Source organism: Drosophila melanogaster, chromosome X (genome assembly GCF_000001215.4).
Source record: "Drosophila melanogaster chromosome X".
NCBI lineage: Eukaryota > Metazoa > Arthropoda > Insecta > Diptera > Drosophilidae > Drosophila > Drosophila melanogaster.
The window spans coordinates 12,882,310-12,907,979 of NC_004354.4; the positions used below are offsets into that span (position 1 = coordinate 12,882,310).

The following is a 25,670-nucleotide window of genomic DNA, read 5'->3' on the forward strand; positions in this document are numbered from 1 at the left end:
AAGGTAGGCAGTCTCTGGATCTACAACAATTGCCAGGCACCGAGCCTCTCCCCTGATGCATTCAACAGCGTCATGGACGAACTCCAGCTGCGATATTCGAGGATGCAGCGAGGATGGAGCCGAATCTTTGGTTCCCCTAATGCTGGACATCCCAAGGACATAGAAGGCAGCTGCTAAATACGCAGGGGGTCCTAGAAAGGGGGGGATTGGAGTTAGTCGGCAGTTTCCACATCTCCACTGCCACCTAAGCTGTATAATATATTGTTACGTAGTTATACAATATATAAAGGAATATAATAACAAAACACATCCGCAGAGAAAAGCACCCCAAACATTGACATGTATTAAAATACCTTTTTGCATGTCCTGTGACAGGCAGCAAAAATTAACTGAAACAACGTCACGGCTCGGTTCCTTAAATGTGAATGTGATTGTGAGTGAAAGGGATGTGTGTGTGTGTTTGTGTGATCTTTGCCTGTGTGAGTGTCGGCAATTAATGCTGTCATTGTTGGCACAATAATTTACCCGCTTTGCGTGCAGTCACCAAATGGCAATTTAACCAAAAGGGGGATTCTCAAAATATAAGAAGTCCAAAGGAGTAAACAAAATAATAATAAAAATATATCCTTCAAAATGCAACAAAAATAACTATAGTAAAAATATTTGTATAATAAAACGTAACAAAAAACTTAAATAAAATCAGCAATATAAACCATACACATATGAATAAATAAAACATTACGCCTTAAGCTATTAAATGGATTATATTTATCTTCCGATATTCTATAGATTTATACTCTACGCTATGAATTCCAGGAAAAATCAAAAACTAAGCCAAAGAAAAATATATTCTTGTAAAAAAAAAATCGAAATGAACTTGCTATTAATTCCCATGTTCCGGTATTTGCAATCCAATCGAAACGAGACGAATCGAATCGAATTGCTTTAGGAAAATGCCAAATTAAACGCTCTTTGACTTTGGTTTATTACAAATTTTGTAGCACCCACTCACCCAAACGCACACACACACGCATACATGGGTGTAGGTTGCACACTTACACACACACACACACACTCCCTTTTTCATTTAAGTAAACAAAAGTCCAAACATTTTTGGATCACAACATTTTTGAGGATGGCATTCTGGGTTCTGTTCTCGAGTTCTGTGCGTATTTCTTTTACCACTTTTCTATTCTATTTTTCCCCTGCCACTTTTGAACTAGTATATTTTCTGAGCTCCATCCACACACATCACACTCACACACACACAACATCAACACCCACACATACGCACACACTCAAGCACTGCCGCCATCGTGCAATATCCTTTTTGCAGCAGTCACAATCAAATGGCCGGATAGAGAGATTGCATCTCTTGTGGCACAGAAATTGCGCATACGCAATGTTGTCACTGGCATTTTTCCGCAATGATAGCTATCAGCAAACCGTAGTATACATTTATGCCTTTCAATTGTTCATGATGAGCACACACACACACACACATATACAATAAAAGATTTCCGAAATGAACGCCAACGTAAAAATTATTCGCGTTGGCGCTCAGAACATCTCAAAAAGTAAACAAGCAACAGAAATTCTACGAATATGATCGCCGCACAAATTACCCTTCATTTCGATTATTACGGATTTTCAATGCATATTTATTTTTAGTATATATATTATTATTATATTCACTGCATATTTATTATTTTTTCAAGCCAAAAGACTATGGTTTGCATTTAATTTAATCTAATATAAAATACTTTGTAGCTGTATTCAACAATTATAATTAATATTTCGTAGTTGTACTATATTACATAGTCGATATATTTTATCGGATTTTTCTCTAAATAAAAATGCAGAATATCCATAAAGACAGCAAACAAATATGCTATCCAGCAAAAAGCCGTGAAATTCATCAAAGAATTTAAAATATATTTTAATAAAGTGCTCTCGATGCGTATGAAGTGCTTTATTGGCCCAACCCAAATTCCCGGGGGTATTATCATCTGTCATTTGCAGCGAATCACGGCAAACAGAGAGTGAAGGGGGGAGGTGAGGGGAGGGGTCACATCACAGGAGGGAGGTGGCTCAAAAATCGAAACCGAAATGCAAAACGTGACTTTTTCCAGACCCGTCGACTGAGGCGCTAACTGCCAGACTTGCTGACTACGGCGGGCAGACTTCAGACTTGCCGGCTTCCCGGCTTTTCAAGTTCCAGACGGACGGATGGACAAACGGACGGATGGATGTAGGGACAGGCAGCCAGTTTTGTAAATTTGTTTGCCTTTCCTCGCGCGTTCTTGGCAATTATTAGCGGGGCAAGTCAACAAGCCGCAAAAAAGAAAATACAATGTTGGCAGGGGCTTGCCCATTTCCATAACGAAAACCCCTTTTAATATCAATAAGCGAGAGAATAAAGGAAATTCCCAATTTACTGGTTTTGCTTTGATAGATGAATAAGGGGAAACCAAATATATTCGGGCTTTTATTCCTCAAAAATTGTTAAGCGAGTATATACATAAAAATAATGATTAAATGTGAGCTTATTGTTATAAAAAAGAAAACAAAAACAAACTAATAAGGTGCGTAAAGTAATTAAATTTAACATCAAATTCAAGGGCACTGATTAAGGAATAAATTTTAATTTTAATATAACTGAATTGAGGCCAATATGAAATACTGATTGTTAGAAAAATATGATTTATACACATATTTTACATTTCAATTTTCATTTCAATTTATTTCACGGAATTGAGAACATGACAGATCGTTTATTAATTTATGGACTGCTATCCAAGGATTCAGTTGCGAATTCTCTGGCTACAGCTTCTGCGTTTCATGCATATTTATTTATTTATTTATTTATTTATTGGTCTGTTTGCCTTTGCTCACTGCTGGCATACATATGTATTTGGTTAATTGCAATTGATCTCTCGCTTTCTGTTTGAACAACACCTGAACTCACCTGAAGACTCTCATCAAAATCAATTTTGGCTTATAGGTAACAAGCAGCAAAAAATATGCGAATAAAATTGCATAATCGCGGCATGTTTTGTGTGTTTGTGTGTTTATGCGATGGGGTTTAAGGTTTTGTGTGTGTTTGTTTGGAAAACTTGAACATAACCACAAGCCAGCCGAGTTGAAGTATGGGTGGTGCAGATGGGTGGTTCTGGTTCTCGGTACTGTTTTGGCGGCGTTGGTGCTTTCGAAGTGAGTTAAACCGCAAGAACCGCTGACCTGCTTACTTGAGTGCTGGACACAAAGTGGGGGCCACACTCTGCCTGTGTGTTCGTGCAACATGCAACACCACCGCCATACCCCGTGACGTCAATGAGCACGCAACCCCACGCTGACAACAATGCAACAGACACAAGCGGCAACACCAACATAAATTGCAACACGGCAATACAAAATACAAAGACAGCTATTGCAATGGTTAAAACTTGGGGTAAACTTGATAAAATGCCATGGCAAATTATTAAATATCAGTAAAGAAAATATATATGTATTTACCACAACTAATGCCATGTTGGATATTTTGTTTATAAAATTTTTGCCTATAAATTGATTAACTTTGAAACTTCAAAACAAGATACCCTCTTTAAAAATATTTGTTTAAAACTTATATTGTAATTTTGCGTCCTAATTGATTAACTCGTTTAATAGATTGTCTAATACAAATGATTGGTTGCTGCGCCTTTGTCCAACTTTTATTATCAGCACGATGTGAGCCAGCCATCATCTCTCAATGTCACGCGTAAAGACTTAATCAGACATATTCAAAGCGAATTTCAAAACGCCCTTGATGAATGTGTGTGTGTGTGTATTAAGGTGCATTACTCGTACCACCCAGTGGCAACTCGATGTATTTGCTGTTATTGTGGGCGCAACTATGTCAATCGGCGGGTTTTACTCGCTTAACGTATGCATTAACCGAACTTAATTAATTACTTTGTCCGCGCGTAATTACAAAGTCAGTTAAGTGGTGTGTCTAACCACAAAACTCAATTGAACTGTTGAACGATGGTGGTGAACCAAAACTGAAGACAACTTAAGTGAAAAGTTTATATTGAGAGCGATTGGTTTTGGGCACAGTGAAATAAGGTATTTCAATCAATGCAAATTCAATGCACAATCTATTCGAAAAATATACATATGTAGATGTATATTTAACCTAACCGTTGGTCCCTCGAGCCGGATACTAATAAATAAAGTTCAAGTATTGAAAGAAAAATTCAACGCGTGGGCACTCTAAATGTCTTAAATCACATTTATACGATTGACTCACCTCTAAACGGTTTTCCAAGATAACATCTTTATGTGCTGGCAAAATTGATAAACCCCTTCAAGGTGATAACTGAAAAAAAGAAGGCAAATAAGCACGTGTGTGTGTGTGTGTGTGATTACAATGCCCAACAAGTGTGCAAATAGGTATTGATTCTATTTGATTAATTATTACAGACAATCGAAAATGTAAACAATATGTTAACAGCTTAATTATCGCACACATACCGATATGGGGGCTATATTCTTTGATGTTTTGGTAATTCCGGTTAGATGTCTATAATTCCCGCGTTAATTAGACCAACATTTCAGTAGTGCAGATAAAACCAAACAAAACGGCAGCAACAAAAGGACCAAATTTAAAATGCAACATAAAATGTGGTAGAAATAATTTGAGACAAAAAAAACCCATTTGCCATTTGGCAAAATCGACGATGCCGGCGCAATTAAAAATTTCTTATCAATTTCAATTGTTAATTGTTGTGGCTTATTCAACACACAGTAAGTACCGTATTCAGGTATCTATATCTATTGTACATAAATTTATATGGGCGCTCATACATTTACCGTGTTTTATTGGGCTGAATGCGAAATATGAGGCGGGTTAGATCGATAAAGCCAAAAAAAAAAAAAGAAAAAGAAAAAAATCCCCCTAATACCGAAACGACCTGGCATATAAATATATTATGGCTGATTATTGCTGAATATAATTTCGGCTTTGCAATGTAGTTGCAACAATTGAATACAATACAACTTAGCTGAAAACATAAAGTGACCACATTTGCTTGGATAGATTAGTTAGTTATCGACAGCCTGGATTAAGGGCCTTCACTAAATTACATTTCGTTACCTGAATCGCTTAAAATATTTGTGCAGCTTACAAGAAACACAGATTGATGAACCAACCTAAATTGGGATTTCGAATGCCTCGAATGCACCCAAAATGCAAATCAAAATCATAATGTTCGTCTCACTTTTCCCAGGTAAAGTAGCCTGCACACGCCAAGCATATGGCTAGAAGCTACACTTGCGAAAAAGTCTCAGAGTTCCATTGAAAGAAAATGTAATAAAAGTTATTATTAAAGCTAATATTGCTTGGAATTATTTAGTTTTCCTGGCTTTCATCTTTTCTAGTTATGTTTATATTTGAATATCATATTTTTCAGATTTACTACATCTCACTTTATTTTTTCGAGTGTTCCATATAGTGGGGAATATTACGAGGAGTAGCCTTGTCTTTGGCCTGACCTCAGAACTCAGTCGCATCCCCGAGGCTAGCAAATTGAGCTAGATGTTTTCACTTGCCATTTCCGGGCTGCAACAACAAACCGCAAGCCCACACACACACGCACACACACACATACAAGCACACACCCACATAGATCCGTGCTAACCAACACTATCGCACGGGGGAAAAATGAAAATTTAGGAAGGACATGGCATTGTTTCAATGAATCCTGTTGTGGCCAACAGGGAAACCAAGTTGAATGGCATGCGTATTCGTATTCGTTACCATAATTACCATCATCATCTGGTTGTTATTGAAGGACTTATCGCATAAAAGGGTGAAAAGGTAGACCGAATTGTGGCATATTAAATTAATTCATGGCTAAATGTATGGCAAACGCTTTCAATTGACATTCGTATTTAGTGGAATGCGAGATTATGTGTTTAGTTTGCTATATTGAACTTATAGATGAATCGCTTTATATAGAGTAAAATATTAACAGTTTTAGCAGTTTCAAATAGGAACTTCCTCAAGCTTAAATTTGTCTTTTTTTTTGGCAGCCATTCCGTTTTATTGGCATTGACAACTGGGCTTATAATTTCGTTTGCGATTTTCGTTTTTTTTTTTCTTTATTCGAATTAATGCCAAGGCACTTGTCGCCACATGATGTGCATGCAAAAAAGATATGGATATCGGGCTATATACAACCACGATTCCAGAGCGGCACGCGACTTTGCGCCTGCGCATTTGATTAAAACGAAAAAAAAAAAAAGAGGCAACAAAAAAATCGAGCGAATTATTTGGCCAAAATCATGCCAGTCATGTAGCGACGTCAGTGTTATATTTGTTTATTTTATTCATGCCGTATTTTCTGTAGCCGCTGACAAATTGAGCCAAAATGATAAAGCAAGCGTAGAGGTGTTAGCTTCTTTTTTTCGCCCCTCAGACGAATTCCAATTTGTTAATGATCACAATAAATTCAACGTCCGCATGTGTGATCCAGACTTCTGGGTTTTATTTTTTTATGATTATTTGGATTATTTGTTTCTCTTTTTTTTTTCTATTTTTTTGGCGACAAAATCGTTTTGTGGCGCTAATTGGTTGGGTAAAAGATTCGATACATTGGGTAACTAATAGACCACGGATCTCCTCTGAGCCGAATCCATTATCTTTCGGCCCTGTTTGTGTGGGCCAAACAATGGAGAAATATTATAAAGAAAATAAAGAAGAAAAAACGATACAAGATCCCCAGCATTTGGCCCAAATTAAGTTCTGTTCAAACACCGCTCACGAACCAGTTATTTAAAAGCTGTTGACAACTTGTTGCCAGCGGACAAACAGCGCTAACATTTCCCAAGAATGCGAGATCACCTGTTGCCACCTCCCACACACACACGCACACACAGACACACACACTTCGTTATCCATTATTATCCATAACTTTATCTGGGCATATCATTTTATTGGGGATATTCTTTGGGGCACAGTCGGCCGCTTTGAAGGGGAGAAGTAAACAAAGGCGACGATCAAACAATCAAACAAGACCATCTATCTCAACTTTGACAATTCGTGACATTTCACAAATATTTACACCTTCAGTCGACCAGCCATATGTTTATCCACGAAATATGTTTGTTTTATAATCCATGTACTCATTGAGACCATAAAATGCAATCCAATTGTTTAATATAGATCATATTATTGCCAAGTTATATCGTCTATTTCGTATCATTTTATTCCATCTAATAAAATGTGAAGAAATAGAGACGGCTATCGAATTTATATTATTTGGTAATTAAAGTTAATTAGCCCATAAGATAGAATTTATGGATACGTTTTATTCCTTTTTCGTTTCAAGTTAAGTTTGCAAGTTTAAGTTTATAGCGATTTAATTTACATATAATTAAAAAAAAAAATATTAAACGAAGTTGCCTAGCTATTGAGTGCTTTTTAGTGTGGATATCAGACATAACTCGAACTACTGTTATTAAAGCAAAGTTATTAGTAATTTGTTCTGATTGAATTGACACCTTTAATACCTGTGCAGTATAGTATACATTTCCCTATTTATCTCCGGATTTACCTGATCACACTGACGTTTTTCAGGCAAATTGTACGACGCAGATATATACCCTGTGTGTACCCAACATATATATCTAGTTCAAATTCAATTCGCAAACAGGTCGACGACAAAACATTTGTTTGATAAAACGTTATCGGCCATGGGGGTCTCTGACACCCGAATAAAGTTACCACGATGGAGAAGTCTGGGGAATGGAAAGGGAAAACGTCGGTGGAGTTGGTCTAAATTTAGAGCCGACTTTTTTTCGACAGACCATCGTTGATAATACAATTGTCTACGCTACTTTATTGTTTAAGTGTTTTTTTTTTTTTTTTTTTTTTTGTGTATTGTTTGTATTTTTAGTTTTATATGTTTTTGGGTGGCAGGTTTTGGCAATGGCAATGGTTACTTATTGGGCACTTTTCTCTTCGATTCGAAGGCACAGCACGTGCAGCTTGCACTTGACGCTCTCTTTCCCCGATCCTCTCTGCGGCTCTTTCTCTTGGCCACTCTCTTTTATGGGCATAACCAGCAGACTTGTTTGTTATTCTCGCTGGCGGGCAAAGTCCACCAAGTGATGCCAAAGTTCATCAGCGATTTTCGCTAGTTATAACCCTATATCATCTAATATAACTCTCTCTCTAATATAGAGACTATTATTTTTAACTTTAAGTCAAGAAAGAAAAGCGGTACATTTTGGTTTCTTTTGTAGGAACTTTTTTTTTTGTAATAAATTGTTGCAATTTGGAGTATCTTTATTAAAGTTTTTTTTTTGTTGAAAAACTAATCATTATATTTCTTATTAAACCCTTTTTTCATGTATGGCAGCATCATGGTACTTTCCCATGTTTTACGAATACTGTTTACATATTTTTGAAGTGACCCCGGTTTTTAATCTTCCAAGGGTGAGTGTTTCAATATTTTAAGAACAAATACTCTCCACATTTTCATCGCTCTCTTTTGAAGAATTATTATTTTTTTTTTTTGAACTCTCCGCCCAAGCGTTCTTATCAATTTATTACGTTTTTCTGGTTGACTTTTTATACATCTGTTTTGTATTATTTGTTTGCATTACGTAGCACACTGATATGCGACGACAGGGCGTAATCAAGAGTCAAAGCCAGTCCCCCACTAAAGCGACGCCCACCTCCCACCCACCGCCCATTTTCGAACGACCTTAAAAAAGCGACAAGTGAACTTTTGTCGCAATTATAGAAAAATTAGTGCCGCGATTGTTTACAATTAATCAGAGACGAAATGTTGAAAAACTTAGAAACGTGTAAATCTGAATTCGCTTTATGTAAGTGGCGTTTCCAGTGGAGACTGCACCGATCCAGAGTCACGAAAATAGCAACAGACCAAACCGAACCGGTTAAGAAAAAAGGCGAAAAAAAAAAAAACGAAAAACTATGCGGCAACAGGTCCGATCGAAAAGCATAAAGTACACGGTGAAAAATGCAAGCAACTAAATAAAAGAACCCGAGAACAGAAGCATTTAAAGGCGTATAGAAGCTATGCTAAATATGATTAATATGATTATTTTTAGTTCTTGGAATAAGTTAGCAAGCCTTTGTTGAAAACTTAAGATAGTAGAGTGATTCATATGTTATCAAAAAAAAAAAAAAGCATCATTGTCTTTTGCTTGAATAAAAACTCTTAAGACGTGCTCTTTGTTACAAAACAATCATCAAAGCTATACTTTTCTGTTACATACATATTTACTTATTTTATTATATTTCAATAGAAACAATGTCTCTGCTTGTTGAAAATCGCATGTGATCGAATATTTCGCCAGGTGTACGGAATACGAAATGTGGTTTGCTCCAGTCTCCCGACTGGCCTCCCAAGACCCCCTCCTTAAGGTCGTCTGTAGAACGGAACCCGGGAGACAAGAGTGCCCCGGACAAAGAAAATAAAAGAAAAAACATATGTACATAGTATATCTGTATGTATATATATATAGGAGCTGGAAGGCAACAACCGGCACAACAACTTTGGCATTGCGTTGTGCCAAGGCAAATCGCGATCATCATCGAGCCGGACTTATGCCAATGGAACCTCTTTAATATTATCATCATTATTATCATTGTCATTATCATTATCATTATCATTATCAGCATCATCGATGACGCCGGCCGAAGAATGCAACGAAAAACGAGTTTTCCCATCATCCTCAACGAGCAGCAAGAAATATATGAGCACATCGCAATGCGCTCAAGTTCACCAAGATTGCAAGATCGGAGGATCGGAGGATTGGAGGATGGTATAGTATGGAATGGTATGGTTTGGTATGGGGGTATGTGGATTGCATGTGATGTGCCATCTGTTGCCTGCTCGCAGGCTAATGCAGTCAATTATGTGGTACATAGGCGGGCAATCAGGTTTAGGTTCGGAATCGCCAATGCAAACAGTGATTTCGAATTCAGATTTTAAATATGAGCCGGAAAAAGAAAAAATACATTTTTAAGCATGATCAGCTGAGTGCAAAAGAAACATCATCGGCATTTTGCAAGAGACTTGAGTGCCTCATTGTTTAAACACTTTTTTGCAGTTAACAAAATATAATAGAAACAACAAAAACGAACAAGCCGAAATATGAAAATCTAAAACGTATTGGCAGAAACAAAAACCAAACAAGATTAAAAAAAAAAAAAAAAACAACAATTTATTGTTATTAGTATTACTAAGTAATATTTCGAGAATAATTTCGCATTTTTTTTTTTGTTTCAGCTCTGTTTGCTTGTTTGTTTTTCTTGGTGCGGTTAAATGCAAACAAAACATGAAATTTTATTTACCATTTAACCAGCACGGATCAGCAGATATATTTGTATACATAATAGCATACACACACTGCCATTTATGCGAATTTAATTATTGAATTTTTGACAGCATATGGTAAGTGCCAACGGATGGTGAAGATATTGCCAGGATTGAGTGGCTCATCAAAGGAATTCGTTTTCATAGATAATCGTAAATTCTAAAAAATCAAAAAGTCCACCAACTACAAAAAGTACGTCGAATTAAAAACATAAAATATTACAAACAAATATACACAAAAATAATTACTTCATATTATGAAACTTAAATTCCAATTATGCATTTAATGTAATTTTCCAGCACTGAAGAGGTATCTAAATGTCGCTGTGGCAAAGTCGACATTTTCATAGATTTATTTTGCGTATCTTTGGCGCCAGCTATCTGACCACATAGCCCACAACAACAGCAACAACAATAATAAAATAATAATAACAACAACAACAACGACAGCGGCAAGGCACCATTAAAAACATAATTTATCAACAATTTACATGCCAAGTCCAAGGCGTTTGTTAAGTGTTATTAAAAAATTACAAGCCTCATCGTCGTCAACGCAGACTTTGTATGTGAGATACATAGTTACCATGTTGTGATGGTATCATTTTGCAGTCTTATGAATATGCAAGCAGTATAGTACGAGTAGAGGAAACCAATCACTAACTAATACCAGTCCTGAGTATCCAGAGCAGCAATTACATATGTATATACACATATATGGGTGCCATTGCACAAGCCAAAGAATTCCACAATTACAGATCTTCCATCTGAAGACCCAACAATTATCGATGGGCAATTTGTGTCCGAATGCGAACAACAATCAAATCGTACATCTCAATACGATCGGTAGTTTTTTTGTTTGACCTCTTCTTTTTTTTTTTTTTTTTTGTTCAAGAGATCCGGATTAAATAAACAAAGATCCGACTGCATGGAAAATTTGGTGGATGGCGATAAAAGTTTACGAGAAGTTTTACTTATCACTTCAAAGGAACGGAAAAATTGTCGAAACTAAGCAATTTTTTGTTAGAAGATTAATAACACACCGTTTGCCCTATCGTTTGATTACACTTGCAGGATTTTTATATTAAATTGGAAGATTATTTAATAGATATTTCAATTATCAGCTGTTGCGAAATGAAAAAATCAAAAAATTGCTAATATATGTGTAAGTTGAAAAAGAAATATAATAAATTAGAAACCCTATAAAGTGTACTAAAATGTATTAAATTCTTTTTTTAATCAAAATAATAAGAATATATGTCTTCATATTTTTATTTGAAATGTTCACTATATTTGATGAGCAAAATCGATTTTTAATTAATAAAGATCTGCTTAGAAACAGGTGCTGCGATTGCCGACTACTTCCCCAACGAATCTGCCCAAATTTGGAGTATCTTATCTGCCATCGCATTCCACACAGCCACTTGGCGAACGATCGCTTTTTTTGGGGAGGAAAAGACTTGAGACTTAAGAACTGGGAACTGAGATTTCAGATATGTGAAGCATTCGGCACGTGGGTGACCGGCAAATGCGGAAGCGGCACTTGACGAAGGCCATATATATGCGTTCGTAAAAGTATCTGAAACTGAATCTGAATTTCAATCTCAATCTGAATCTCAATCTCGATCTGAATGTGGATCAGTCAGTATCTGTATCTGTAGCGGTGCGCATCTGCAGTGCCTCATAATCATTCAAGTGGGTGTCTTCAACATGAATGAAATGGAATTGGAATTGGAATTGGAAGAGCAGCACAGTGGGGCCACAAAAAAATCTCGTTTAGTCACTTTGCGAAAAGCACAAAACAGAACCGCACAGAACAGCACCGACACAAATGCAGATACAAATGTGGATGTATCTTCGCAACAGCATCAGTATCTGAATCTGTATCTGTATCTGTAACTGTGTGCCTGCAGAGCAATCGAATCAAGAGACAAACTGGGTAATTGGTTCATTATGTAGTAGAAGCCAACGACATCCGCTCGTTAATGTAAATTACACAATAGTTTCGAATCATTCCTGTTTTTTTTTTTCGTCTGCACTTAATTTTTCATTCCACTTTTCTTCAGCCACTTGTTGGCGAGAAAAACCTATGAAAAGGTGTGTATTTTTTAAAATCGATAAATATTTGCAATATCGAAATTATCGAAGATTATCATTTCTCTTTCTATTGTGAATAAACACTATAAATATAATATGAAATTGTGGAAAGCTTAAGAGACTAGAGCGATAAGCGGTAGACATAAACAATTAGATCAATAGGATGTCATATTACCCAAAAATATTTCAAATTCGGTAGACATAAGCAATAACGATAACATCAAATTTCCTCAGAAACCGAAACCTCGCGGATTTTGCTTACTAAGAAGATACATATTCTACATATGTATGAAAACCAACAAGTGAGCGAAATGCGAAGGGGTTCCAAATTTATTTGTCTAGTGATCAAAAATTTTCCCGGAGGTCTAAACCCATAATTTCCCCTCCATAATCCCGCCCGATGTAAACACAGTCTGGAAACTTTCCATTAGTCCGGGGGATCGGAGATAACAGCGAAATAATGCGCAGAGATCGCAGAAAATTGGAAATATAATAGGGATTTCGATTTTGATTTATTCATATATCTTTGTTATTTTTTTTTTTTTATTGTTTGCTTGGAAACAATGGAAACTTTGGATGAGGTTCTACTGTAGTCTAAATTTATTAAACAATTATTGGACATTTTTGTGCTGTCTGTTCTGTATTTTATTTATTATTGTGCCCCCCTAAAGAAAAGAGAGTCCAGTGATCGCGAAAGAGAGGCGACGAAAGAGACGCTGATGAAGAGAGGGAGGGAGAGCGGGCTGATAAAGCAACAGGAGCAACAACAACAGCAAACAAATACAATGCGAATTATCAGTGGACTGCGTGATATGATTATCAAAAGGTTCCCCATTGCTGTTGTTGCTGCAGCGGCTGCTGGCAACGGCATTTCTCAGCATATATATATATATGTATATGTACCAAGAAATATATATATTTATATAGGTATGTACATACACATATAGCCAACACACGCACATTCCAATACATGCGAACTTGGAACACTTTATTCATCCAATCCATATATAACTAAGACGTTTCCAACGTGCTTTGATAGCGCCAAAAAAAAAAAAAAAACAGACAACAAACAACACATTTTTCAAGAAATATGTAAACACCTGGTGATGAAAGAATGCTAACTGAAATTTATGCTAAATAAATGTCAATGGGAAAAAGTAGAAGTAACTAAAACTAGCTAATTAATGATTATTCCAAGCAAATACCACGATCAACTATCTATTGTTTAGTTTGGTTGAAAGTAGTTTAGTAGATTTTGAAAACTGTCACATTAAATCAACAGAGCTGGGAAAGTTCTTATCAAATTTTTGCTTCCTAGGATGAGAGTTGGATGTAATACCATCTATATAGTGTCTTGTTTAATTAGTAAGCACTATCAGCTCCTAAGAAATTCGTTATCTTAACATTTTTTCCATATTTTCCAGTATTTGTTCGTTTTTCCACGATAAATCTGCTGCATTTAGAACTGAGGCACAAACTTAAAAGCTAACCATAAAACAAATCACATTTAAAATAATGCCTGCTTTCAATATTCCACATTCTTAGTGCATATATAAATCCTTCATGTTCTTATCTGAGAGTAATGTTACGCTAGAAATGATCTTGAAGTTAGATTTTCCTAATTCTCACACCGATTAAAGATTACCAAAGCAAACTTTAATACCCGATAATTTGATATGTAAACTTTCGATAAATCACATTTAGCGAGTGATATTTTCGATAGATGTATGCTCGGTTCGATAACAGTGCCCGGTATGCTGGGGGTTATTAACCCCAGAAATCCCCGTTTGGCTGCGCCACTGTGCACACACACACACACACCCACTGAAAGCGAGCAACTCCCACAGTTCACTTTCATTGATAAACTCGGCTCTTCGCTCTTCTTCTTCCCCCATGCAAATCCAATTGTCTGCTACTTACTTTATTTATTTTTTATTTTTTTTTCCTTCGTGGTGTGTGTGACATCAATCAGCATCACATCGTTGTTGTTGCTGCTGCTGTTTTATTTATTTATTTCTTTTTTTCTCTGTTGCTCGACAATTGAAGCTAACCAACATTAAACTATAACTTCCTCACAAGCACACTGAACGCACACACACGCACAAGCTGCACGATCTTGCACTCTCAACAAAAACCAAAAAAATAAAAAAAATAACGAATTTCATACACTTTTTATCACGCCGATTGTAGTAAAATATTAATTAAAAAACAGGTGGCGCGCACAAGTACATTTGAGATAAACGCGGGCTTACAGATATTCAAATAAATGCAATTTATAGAACGATTTCTTAGTTTATAAAACAAAAATAAAGAGAAAAACAACCGTTTTTTTTGTAACCGTTGCAGTTCGATCACTTGCACTTTTTCACTCAATTAAGCTAGCATTTGAGCACCGGCAGCACATTTCCTGTGTCATTCCCGTTATTTTGGCAACTAATTCGGTTTGTTGATTAAAAGCGATCGCGATAAGCGTACGCCGTTTGTAAAGTTTGTAAACCAACTGAAAATTAACCGTAATCCGCGCGCGCAGCCTTCGCGAAATGAAACGCGACGGTTTGCAGTGTGACCGGCTAGCCGATCGGCGGGAAATGCGCTTTCGCTATCAGTGTGACCGTGCAGCTCGCTGCTAACTGCCTGTTAAGCAGCAATGTTAGCTAACAGTGCGCTTGAATAAAAAAAAAACTGTTGCTTATTTTGAATTTTTTGTTTATTATTACTTTAAATGAGCTAAACAATTGGCAAACAAACACTAATAGATTTTGGGCGGATTGTGCAGCATGCGCAACATTTTGCCGTACCAGGTCTTCGCCTCGGGCGGCACAACCACCGGCAGCTCGAGCAATTCGCCGCGGGAGAACTTGACGGTCCGATAGGAACGACGCTGCCAGGCCTTGGCCTTCACCCAGACGGGCCTGCCGGGATGCTCCTCGGCGCGATTGCTATCGGCATGCCCGGCGCCAGACGTGCCGAGGCTACCGATTTTGCGGGACATAACCGATGGCCTTGAGAAGCCCAGCGGTGCCAGGCCGAGCTCCAGATCCCGGACGCGGGCCAACAGACTTCGCGTTGAGCCCAGGCACATCTCGTGGGCCACCGTCATCTCGTCGAGTGCCTGCCGCTTGATCTCTGCATACTCCAAGCGAGACTGCGTGCGCTCGAGTATCTTCTTGTAGGCCTCCTTCAGGTGGCGACCCATCTTGAAGAGCTCACGCCAGCTGGCGTACAAGTCACGCGCGTAGCGATAGCGCTGCAGGCACTTGCCCGCCTCCAGTTGCTTGGTCAGGTGGAAGGAGAGGACGCGCTCGTGGTCCTGCCGACACCCGACCAGCTCCTTCGTCTGCCGTTGGAACAGACGATCCAGTGCCGAGATGCGTGCTCTGCCCAGTTCCGAGCAGCGAACGAGATCCGCCAGTTGCCTGCGAATGCGCAGGTTATTCCATTGCAGTTCTCGCAAGGCCGCCTCCCTGCTACCGTGCATGATCATCCAGCGCGAGTCCTCCGGTTCCAGGCCCTTGGCCAACGCCTCCTGTTCCTCCTCCCAACACGATCTGCCGCCGTCGCGCTCGTGAAAATCGATGGCCAACTGGGCCTGTATTTCGTCCAGCGTTCGATTCATGGCGCCAATCTCACGCTTCATTTGCGGCCAGGCTATCTCCTCGATTTGCTCCGGCGACTGCTCCTCCAACTCCTCGCTCCCATCGGATACGGATCCGTCGATGTCCGAGACGCAATCATGGTGAAACAACTCGTTCTTCCTCTTCATGCTTTGGGTCTTCACAAATGTCTTCATGTTTTTTGCATTAGATACAATGTATATATATTTTTTTTGTGTAGTGTTTTATTGTTGGGGTTTTTAACTAAAATGTGTGTGTGTGTGTGTTAGCTGTTGGGGATTGCTCAAAACCTACTTGTTTCCAATTCAATTGACAACTAACCCTGACCCAGTCAGTTAAGGATAAACACGTTAGTTGGGAAATTAACATATGTAATCTTGCAGCGAATCGCATTTACAAATTAAGCGCACTTATGGTTTACAACTGGGATTGGATTGGACAAAAAAAAAAAAAAAGAAAATGGTCAAGGGAAGAGGGGTGAGCTGTGCTCACTAGTCCTTGAACTTCCCCAGAACGATGTCCTTGTAGAAGGGCACGCAATTCATGCGCACATTCAGACGCGCGCACAGCAGGAAAATGCCCGATAGCTTGCGATGAATGGAGTATATCTCCTCGGGCGGCGGGCACAATCGATGCGCCACCATTGTGGGCACCAGGGCGGCCAATCTTTCGGTGGTATTCTGTCGACCGAAATCGAAATCACCGTCGTAGCGAAAGATCTCGCCCAATATCATCACCGCATCCACGTGCGCCTGCTCCATTTGCTTCGTCTCGTAGCCGGTTAGGAAGCCCATTTCGCGCGACATCTCCAAAACGCCCTGACGATTGTTCTCGGCGGCGCTCATGATCACCCGGCGATAGTTGCGGATGAATTCATGCCTATAGAAGCGCGTCGAACCGAAGTCGATCAGCATTAGCCGGCGACTGGGCGCATCGTACAGAAAGTTGGACCAATTCGGATCCGTCTGCATGCACTCAATCTCGAAGAGCTCGCGCAGGCAGAGCTTCAGCACGGATGCGGCTATGTGGCGGCGATGCTCGTAGCTGGAAGTGAATTTTCAATGAAGCCCATTGATTACTATATGCATGTGCGTTTGCATCATTAGCTTACCTCAGATCGAAACACTTATCGAGCGGCACACCGGGCACCAGTTCGGTGGTCAGAACGCTGGACGTGGTCAGATCGCGCACCACACGCGGTACATAGTACTCGGGATAGGGCGCGATCATTTCGCGAAACTTCTCCGTGTATTCCGCCTCGCGATCATAGTCCACCTCCCATTGCAACTCACGTTTGGCCACGCGCACCACATTGTCGATGAAGAAACCCTGTGGAAAGACATCCCACACCTTCAGCATGCCCACCAAATTGTCAATGTCGCTCTCGATGCTCTGGGCGACACCGGGATATTGGATCTTAATGGCCACATCCATGCCATCGCTCAGCGTTGCCCGATGCACCTGGCCAATGGAGGCAGCCGCAAAGGGTTTGTCCTCGAAACTCTTGAGACGCTGTCGCCAATCGGCACCCAATTGGGTGTTCATCACGCGTTCGACCTGCCAATCGGGCATATAGTCCGCCGCCTGACGCACCCGCTCAAACGCCTTGGCCAGTTGCGGCGACACAACGCTGGAATCTTGTATGCTCAGGATTTGTCCGATCTTCAGGGCAGCTCCTCTCACCTTGCATAGCGTGTCCACGATGCGTTCAGCATTGGCGGGACTGAGCAACGCCTCTCGCATGCTGGTCGAACCGCCCAGGCCGAGTGCACCCTTGGTCAGCTCGTTGAGGGTTCCCAGGCCCAGGCCGGCGAACAGGCCGCCAAAGGAGGCCATTCTGCCTATCCGGGAGGAGGGAACCTTGCGCTGTTTGGCCACCTTGCTCAGTTCGGGCACTTCAATGGCCGGCTGGTCGGACTTCTTCTTCGGCTGCGCATCTGGTGGCTGCTCCTCCACCTTGGCGCCCGCCACAAACCGCAGCACATTGTTTACATACTCCGTGTCCTGGGTAATGATGCCCGGATTGGTTGACGTTTCTTTTTTGGGCATGGTCTGGTTGCTTTTGGTTGCCGGGGTGCGCAAGCTAACACTACGATCTTTGTTCCGGCGCGAGAGTATCTCCTCGAACTCCTGCAGCGTTATGGATGATATATCCAAGTTGGCGGCGTCCCAACTTGCTGGATTTTGTGCCGTGGGTGTGGATTTACGAATTGAGGAGACTTGTGCAGGCTCAGAGATGGCCGATTCCTCGCGGGACATCTTGATTTTCGTCTCCAGCAGCGAGCAAATACCTTTGGCCACCACGTAGCCCCTTTCGCCCGTTTCTTTTACAGTTTGCTGCAGTTTTTTCAGCTCCTCGGTGGGATTTTGACTGGAACTTCTCACCAGCTGCTGTGTGTGCGCCACATTCTCGGCGATTAGCTCACGAATGCTTGAATTGCTCCACAGATGACGACCGTGGGCGAGATGCTCGCGCCCACACGCCTCCAACAAGATCCGCAGTCCCCGCAGCAGCGCCGCAGCTTCTTGTGCGGATCGCGACATCGCGGAGCGAGGAAATACTGGTTTATTGTGCACTGCTCTCGCGTGGGTGATTCGCTGGTGATGATCGGCGCGTAGGATTACGTAAATCTCGTAAAAATATCACAGCAAAAAAAGTTCAAAGAATCGCGTAATGTTGTGAAAATGCGGCGAAAATCAGCTGGCAAAACAGCTGACTGGCCATCTAGTGCTGCCATGCTGGCGTTTTAACAGTGGCACCATGGCATCTTGAGCTTTTTCTAGCTTTTAAAAGCCAGCTTGCTGCAGCACTAGATTTTGCACTGAAGCCAGTGCTGTTTCTTTGGCTCTTTTAGCTTGCTTCAGCTTTTATGCAAAATTAGAAAGAAACATTCAACAACTAAACAACTAAAAATTTAAATACTCCATAAAAACTAGGAATACTGCTTAAGTGGCCTGCTAACAGAGGCCACATTTATTCAGCGGCATACCTTAGGTCGTACAAAATTTTACTAAATTAAGTTTGTTTACCGAAATCCAGATCACACGTTAATATATATACACAGCTATATAAAGTTTCGTGACTAACTGGAGTTTAAGCTATTCAATTACACTATAGCCACGCAAATGGAATCCTACTTCCTGGGCAGGCGACCAGCACGCTCCATGGTGGCATCCTGGAGCTCCCAGGCGGGCCGATAGCCACCCAGATCGCAGGAGCAGACGGCATCGGAATTAGAACCACATTCACACTCGGCATCGGTGCGTCGGAGGTGCGGATTAGGCACTGTGTTCGCACGATTCCCGATCGAGGTGTAGCCCCGATCGTACAGGCTGCAATAGGGCACCGAGTTCAAGTGGATGTAGTGCCAGACGTCGTGGTAGCTCCACTCCAGCAGCGGATTCAGGCGCATCATCGGCGGCCAGTCGTTGTCCGTGGGCTAAAAAAAAAATCGAAATTAGCATCACTAGGCACTTGGGGTTTCCTAATAGGAAACAGCAGTTTCGAACTTTCCAAAACTATTTCAAGCTAGCTTCATTATTATCTTTGTGATCTTGTGAGATTTTCAAATAAGCGGGATACATTTGGTTTTGTAAAATACTCGAATAAATTCTATGTTAGGTGGTGAACCACAGAACTCGCTTATCTGCGGAATGGAATCATGACATTCGAAAATGCCACTGTCACTGTGATATTGGCAAAGGGCACATACTTTTCTAGATTAACAATGGCATAATTTTGATACTAAGGCTGTGACTTTGATAACTTGGCTTTATAATCAATCTACTACTCTTGAGAAAGAAACTTTTCTTCACACTTGAACCTACGAACTCCTGAGCATTTCAGTGCAAAACATTTAAATATGATTTATCTCCTGATTGCTATATTCCTAACCAGCTTCACCTGCATGGGCGCCAGATGCTGGCAGTAGGGATCCGTGTTGCGGCTGCCCACGAAGACGGCCTTGATCCGCGGCATGTCCGACGACATGTGGGTGAGTGCCTCCTTGAGCGTACCCTCGTACTGAACCAACTGGACGCGGTAGTTGCGTACGCAACGCTCGACGAACTCATCGATTTCCGGAAACGAATCGCCGGATTTAATGTACAGCATGGGAATGTCGCCGCTGGAGATGTTCTCCTGGCGCAGGTAACGCATAAGGAGATCGAGCAGCACGGTGCAATCCTTGCCGCCGTTGAAACAGAAAATTAGCTCCTCGACGCCGTAGATTTGCAGGGTTTCGGCGAAGAAGGCGAACGCTTTATTTTGCCGCTCCTCAATGGCCAGTCGATCCTCGGCTGTTAGTTCCATTGGATTTGATATATCCTGTCCCTTTGCCACATCCTTGGAGTTCTCCGAACGATCCGACATGCTCCGTTTCTCTAGAAACAAATGCTTTTTGCTAATGCTCTTTGCGCATAGAATGCTGTTGTTCGCTGTAATGTTTGTGATGTTTGTGATGTTCTTCCGGCATTCGTTCATGGTGCTCAGTGGGCGTAATGTTTGTGGGAGGCGTGGCCGTGCCCTGGCTAGCAAAAACGATGACGTCACACGCTGTTAAAGTCAAAAGAGCAACTATTAGCACTCAATAAATAAAACATAAAAAAAACTTTCGCCGAAAAATATCTTTTTTTTGCGTGTGTGTGTGTGTGTGTAAGTATTTACTTTATGTAATTTTCTAGGCCCATAAACAAACTTTAACTGTGCGATGAGCGTGGTAAATGCTTCGGCGGTTGACGTGCGAGTGAGTTGGCTTATTTGTGGCCAGCCAAAAATTACATCACTTTCGTATCGGAAAAGTCAGCAAAAACAAAAAAAAAGTGATATAAAGCCAAAACCTCAGGCCCTCACACGCACACGCACACACACGCATGCAGGCCAAACACATGGCGCACGCACACACGCGCATAGCTCACCCAATAGCTCATGTGTTTCGTTGCTGCATCGACTGTTTACTGGCGCACATTTAACTGATGAGTTACGGCGACAGCAATGCAATTATTCCATTTTGTTAATTGTTATTCCGCGCCAGTGATTTTCCTTCCTTTTTTCGTCTTTTTAGTGCAACAACAAGCGAACGGCGACAACAACAACAACAAAGCCAGGAAGCTTTGCGTACTATCGGTGCATCAGCTGTGCGCTGAATCTATCGATTGCACTCGATTAAGGCGGTTGGCTAGCTAGAAATTCAAAAAAAAAGCTAGAAATTTATACATTAAATAATTTTGAAAGTTTCGTTTTGATTTTAATCCGCAATTTCGCATATCGCCAGCAAATGCGACATATATACGCAAATTTTGTTTCTGTTCCGTCTGAAGTAAAATAAAATGTTCGTAGTTTAAATGTTTTATTCGACAATAACAAATTCGTGTTTGTGTGTGTGCTTAACAACAACAATAAAAAGCGTAATTAAAGTACGCTCTACACATCTAATAAATGGGCACTGTTGGCGTTTTCTATCAACTGGGTGTGTTTTCTTCGATTCTTGTGGCTTTTTTTCTTCACGGAGAGAAAATATCACATAACTGGTGATTTCATCCTGTTCCACTGGGCGCTTTACAAATTTCGATGCAGTGCATATAAACTTCGATATAAATTTCATGTACGTTCACACTTAACTTAGACATAAATATTTAAAAACTAAGTTCATTGTCTAAAAGTTAGCAATATGATGGCCAGAATGAAATCTGAAAGTGGTGAAAATGTTGGTTTTGAAATAATGTTGCATTTGGTATGTAGAATATTTCCGCACAATCATTCAAAATATGCATCTCTTGTGTGTGGTAATTTTGATAGAGCCGTTTACAAATCGTAATTTTCATCGCTGAAACGTAAGCATCTTCGGTTTTTTTTCCGTGTACAAATTAGACATCCTTGTTATCCAGAATATCGTCGATGAGTCCGACGACCTTCTGTCGAAACTTTCGATTCTGCTTGCCGTTCATCTCCTTGATGTACGGATGCAGGCTGATCAGAAAGGAGTAGTCGGCATCCGGTTGTGAGCCACCTCCTCCTGGTCCGCCAGTGAAAACACTTAGAGCTGACGTAGCCGGCTGCGGCGGCGGTGGTGGTGATGTTGGTGTTGTTGTTGTTGTGGTTAACTTGTGATGACCGCTGCCATGTCCCTTGAACCACTGCGTCAGATCCGACCAGCCCAGGTGATTGCCCAGCGCGGCGGCGGGCACCGAGACCAGCGACTGCTGGCTCACCATCCGCTCCAGCTGCTGGTTCGCATTTGACGAATCGTGCTCCACTTTGATGGAATGCAGGCGGAGCGGCAAACAGGCGGTGGGTTGCTCCCGATCCTGTTCCTGATTACGACGATGCTCCTCCTCGGACACCTGAACGTCCAGCGGCATCTCACCATCGCTCACCTTGGCCTCCTCCTCCGCCGCCACCACCTCATCTTCCTGCTGAGCAGTGGCAGCTTGGCCGGGTTTGCGGAGCACCATGCCCGGCAGCTGCTTGTGGCAGGATCGCGACTTGGTGAACGGAACGAGAAACTGAAGATACTTCGATAGGTAGTATTTGCGCTTGCCGCGTCCCGTTTGTGTGCGTGCCAGCTTCAGGGATCGCAGGAAGCTGCTCCTTATGGTGCGCCATCGCTCGCGACAGTTGCGAACTGCAGGAGAAACAAAACACATCTTTTACAGTACAAATTTCTACGGTACAAATTGAAACTTGTTCACCAAAAGGTAACCACAGTACTGAGTTGATTTGCACATCAAACTCAATTCTTGGATTTATACTTGTTTGTAACATGGAATATTTTGTAGTTTAAATACTTTTATTTTGTATTTATTTTGAATTTATTATGGGAATTTAGTTGTACGAATAGTACTTGGTTTTTTTCCAGTGCACCTTGGCTGAGTGCAGCAACAGTAAACGAAAAGCGAAACGCAAAAGCAGCAACAAATTGCAGGCAAAAACTGCGCGACACAGTGACACACCTACACCAATGCAAAGCCAGGCAAATGGAAAACAACAACAAGTGCATTCGTTTCGCACACCAATTCGCGAAAGCTTGCATCATAGACACACACACGCACAGACACACACACACACACACAGGCGCGCGCGCACACGGACAGTGAAATGAGCACGCAATTGGCGGCGAAGAAGAAGAAGAGGAAGAAGCAGCAGCTTGAGGCGGAAAATCGCCGTTGCCTTTTGCCGATTTATTTTTTACCGCCTTTTTACCCGTGTCCTTGATATCGTTGGCAACCTGCTGCCACGCCCTCTGCACATCCTCCTTCTTGCTGTAGCCCGGATGCGTGTAGTTCCACAGGCACGGCTGATTCTCCACGAACTGCACGAACCGCACATTGAAAACGGGATCGTCCTTGCGCGCCATTGCGACCCAGCACATGCCTCTGTCTGTCTCGCTCGCTCGCACACGCACGCACGCCGCCAACTAGAACGGTGAATCGCACATGCAGTTATTCCAGGAGCGCTGCTCTGCAGACGGTGCAGATGGCGGGGGGCGCGAACGAAAAGAGGCAAAACAAAACAAAGGGGGCGACACAGAAAAAAAGGGGAGGGGGCGCGGCAATAGAATTGCAAGTGCAAGTGCAACTGCTCGCAGCAAACGCGCAACCAAAACTGCGCGCAAATTGCAAATTGCAAACTGCAAATAGCAAATAGCAACAAAAGCTGCAGCGCAAACACTTTATGCTGGCACAAAACAGCAGCAACAACAAGTGGCAATCGCTGAGTCTCACGAACAGCGAATACCCTACACCGCTGAAAGGCAGCAAGATCTACACTGAAACATAATTAGCAGGATATTGCAATGGAGCACATCTGAATAAATCGAATGTAAAGGTGTACAGAGCAGCATCTATATACACTAACCAGAAATAATATATTTATATTGATATTTATTCGCCGAATAATGAAATTTCCCAAAGATAATCAAAAGATCACACAATTTTTCATACTATTTACTAATCCTATAAACTCAAGGTGATCGTAATCGAAGTGTTTATTTCTCTTTAATTGTATTTTTTGCACATTTCAACGGTTACTAAAATTATATCGACAACTTTGCGACTATTTCGATATACCCCGATGACTCCGCGATTACCGCATATCGAAAAACTCAACGGCGAACAACAGCTGCAATAAAATTGTATAAGCTAAGCAATTCAAATGCCGCACTTGCAACGCTTGTGTGTGTGCAGGCGCTTCTGTGTGTGTGCGTGTGTGATTAAAGCTTTGGCGATGACGTCACACGCTGCATTTGTTGCATGCGATGCTAAAGTGATGAAGACAAAAGCAATCAAAGACAAAACGCAAATTAGGCTAAAATGTTTGAGCTTGTAGAAATTAAGCTGAATGGTGTACGTGCAGCTAAATTCCAAGATCGTTTAATGCATGATCATATAATATAGTGTTTATTTAATTAAATTTACTAAAAACTGGGCGGAAATGATTAATTTTCCTCAGTTTTAGAAAAAAGTAGATAAATTCGCTAAGCAATAGGCCATTTAAGCCATGTTTCGAAATAAAATCAAATTTAACCTGATGTTAATTAATTAACTAATTAAATATTTGACTGTTGTCATTGCACCTAATTTTTTGACTATTTACATTTTTAAATATTTTTTAGCTTGAAAATCGGTGCTTTGTACAAAACGAAGTCGATAGCTTCTAGCCAAGTTAAGTAATCGAAACAATTATCGCTACCATTTGCGCATCACTAACCAGCCAGTGCATATGTAACAACTATTTTTTGTATTTCTTGGGAAATCTGTTAGTTTTTAGCCAAAAAACATGGCAACAAGCGCCAAACTGATGCTAGGCAGCGGCCTCTGCCAAAAGCTAAGCCAGGTGAGCAGATAAACCAAAGGATTCCAGTAAAAAATCACCTAAAATCTGTTTTTATTTCACGCAGCTTACCAGGCAAATACACATGCAACCGGCACTTATGTCCAGTTTTCGTTCATCCCGCGAAGTTCAGGAGCTGGACAAGTATCCTGAAGTGGAGGTGGTGGCCAATCCGCCCGAGTGGCGTTTTGTGGAGCGCTTGCTACCAGCGAAGACAGTACCACAGCCGGTGGAGAAGCCAAAATATCCATCCGGCTGGCAGCCACAAAAGGAGGATGGCTCAGAACTGGGTTACCATGTGGCCAGGACGAAGAATCACATGGTGCCCGTGTATCTGCACACCAGGTTCCGTGGCCAGCGCCGGATCACGGTGGTGCGACGCGTCCAAGGAGACATTTGGACGCTGGAAAAGGATCTGCGTGCGGTGGTGGAGCAGTCGCGAAACGGCAAGGTCTGCGCCACGAGAATCAATGAGCTGAGCGGTCAGATACACTTCCATGGTGACCACGTGGACGTCCTGCGTGACTATCTCAAGGAGAAGGGCTTCTGAAGGTCCACAAATGAACCGTCTGTGCCGCAATAAAAGCTTTTCTGTTGATTTAAATCATGTGGGATTTGTGTTCTTCTGTCTCGCCTCACCTAAGGCGGCTTACCCACATTGTGACCTCCTACCCATAGTATCCAAGTCTGGATAACAAAACTGCTGGCCTTCCGGAGATTGAATCACTCGCAGGCAAT

The 25,670-nt window shown here is 41.3% G+C and overlaps 6 protein-coding genes across 10 annotated transcripts in view; 1 reads left to right on the top strand and 5 right to left on the bottom strand.

Annotated features, from left to right (window-relative positions):
- Pde9 (Phosphodiesterase 9) overlaps nucleotides 1-15,018 on the bottom strand; it is a 111,765-nt gene extending 96,747 nt beyond the window's left edge. For all 3 annotated transcript variants that reach the window (NM_001272567.2, NM_132606.5, NM_167340.5), the window contains exons 1-2: nucleotides 14,409-15,018; nucleotides 4,292-4,360 (exon numbers count right to left, since the gene is read on the bottom strand). The gene's annotated coding sequence lies outside the window, so the exon portion shown is untranslated. The remainder of the gene's footprint in view (nucleotides 1-4,291; nucleotides 4,361-14,408) is intronic.
- Nucleotides 15,019-15,193: 175 nt separating this feature from the next.
- Nucleotides 15,194-16,360, bottom strand: CG32650 (uncharacterized protein). Its single transcript, NM_167341.2, has one exon. The coding sequence runs from the start codon at nucleotides 16,276-16,278 to the stop codon at nucleotides 15,238-15,240; it is 1,041 nt and encodes a 346-aa protein (NP_727647.1). The 5' UTR covers nucleotides 16,279-16,360; the 3' UTR covers nucleotides 15,194-15,237.
- Nucleotides 16,361-16,458: 98 nt separating this feature from the next.
- On the bottom strand, nucleotides 16,459-18,805 carry Coq8 (Coenzyme Q8). Its single transcript, NM_132608.4, has 2 exons — nucleotides 17,214-18,805; nucleotides 16,459-17,146 (listed from the first exon to the last, which is right to left on the bottom strand). Exons 1-2 carry the CDS (start codon nucleotides 18,644-18,646, stop codon nucleotides 16,594-16,596), a joined length of 1,986 nt encoding a protein of 661 aa, NP_572836.1. The 5' UTR covers nucleotides 18,647-18,805; the 3' UTR covers nucleotides 16,459-16,593.
- Nucleotides 18,806-19,043: 238 nt separating this feature from the next.
- On the bottom strand, nucleotides 19,044-21,207 carry Flad1 (Flavin adenine dinucleotide synthetase 1). Of its 2 annotated transcripts, none has more exons than NM_132609.4 (3): nucleotides 21,020-21,207; nucleotides 20,007-20,657; nucleotides 19,044-19,542 (listed from the first exon to the last, which is right to left on the bottom strand). In NM_132609.4, exons 1-3 carry the CDS (start codon nucleotides 21,029-21,031, stop codon nucleotides 19,237-19,239), a joined length of 969 nt encoding a protein of 322 aa, NP_572837.1. In that variant the 5' UTR covers nucleotides 21,032-21,207; the 3' UTR covers nucleotides 19,044-19,236. The 2 variants fall into 2 exon arrangements, with proteins under 2 accessions (NP_572837.1, NP_727648.1); NM_167342.2 differs by lacking the exon at nucleotides 21,020-21,207 and adding an exon at nucleotides 20,769-20,853.
- A 228-nt stretch (nucleotides 21,208-21,435) lies between these two features.
- Nucleotides 21,436-23,709, bottom strand: CG4404 (uncharacterized protein). The gene is made up of 2 exons (NM_132610.4): nucleotides 23,304-23,709; nucleotides 21,436-22,725 (listed from the first exon to the last, which is right to left on the bottom strand). The coding sequence occupies exons 1-2, from the start codon at nucleotides 23,470-23,472 to the stop codon at nucleotides 21,968-21,970; spliced, it is 927 nt and encodes a 308-aa protein (NP_572838.2). The 5' UTR covers nucleotides 23,473-23,709; the 3' UTR covers nucleotides 21,436-21,967.
- A 1,086-nt stretch (nucleotides 23,710-24,795) lies between these two features.
- Nucleotides 24,796-25,633, top strand: mRpL49 (mitochondrial ribosomal protein L49). Of its 2 annotated transcripts, none has more exons than NM_001298241.1 (2): nucleotides 24,796-24,935; nucleotides 25,000-25,633. In NM_001298241.1, exons 1-2 carry the CDS (start codon nucleotides 24,879-24,881, stop codon nucleotides 25,480-25,482), a joined length of 540 nt encoding a protein of 179 aa, NP_001285170.1. In that variant the 5' UTR covers nucleotides 24,796-24,878; the 3' UTR covers nucleotides 25,483-25,633. The 2 variants fall into 2 exon arrangements, with proteins under 2 accessions (NP_001285170.1, NP_572839.1); NM_132611.3 differs by having other exon boundaries at nucleotides 25,000-25,533.
- The last annotated feature ends 37 nt before the right edge of the window (nucleotides 25,634-25,670 follow it).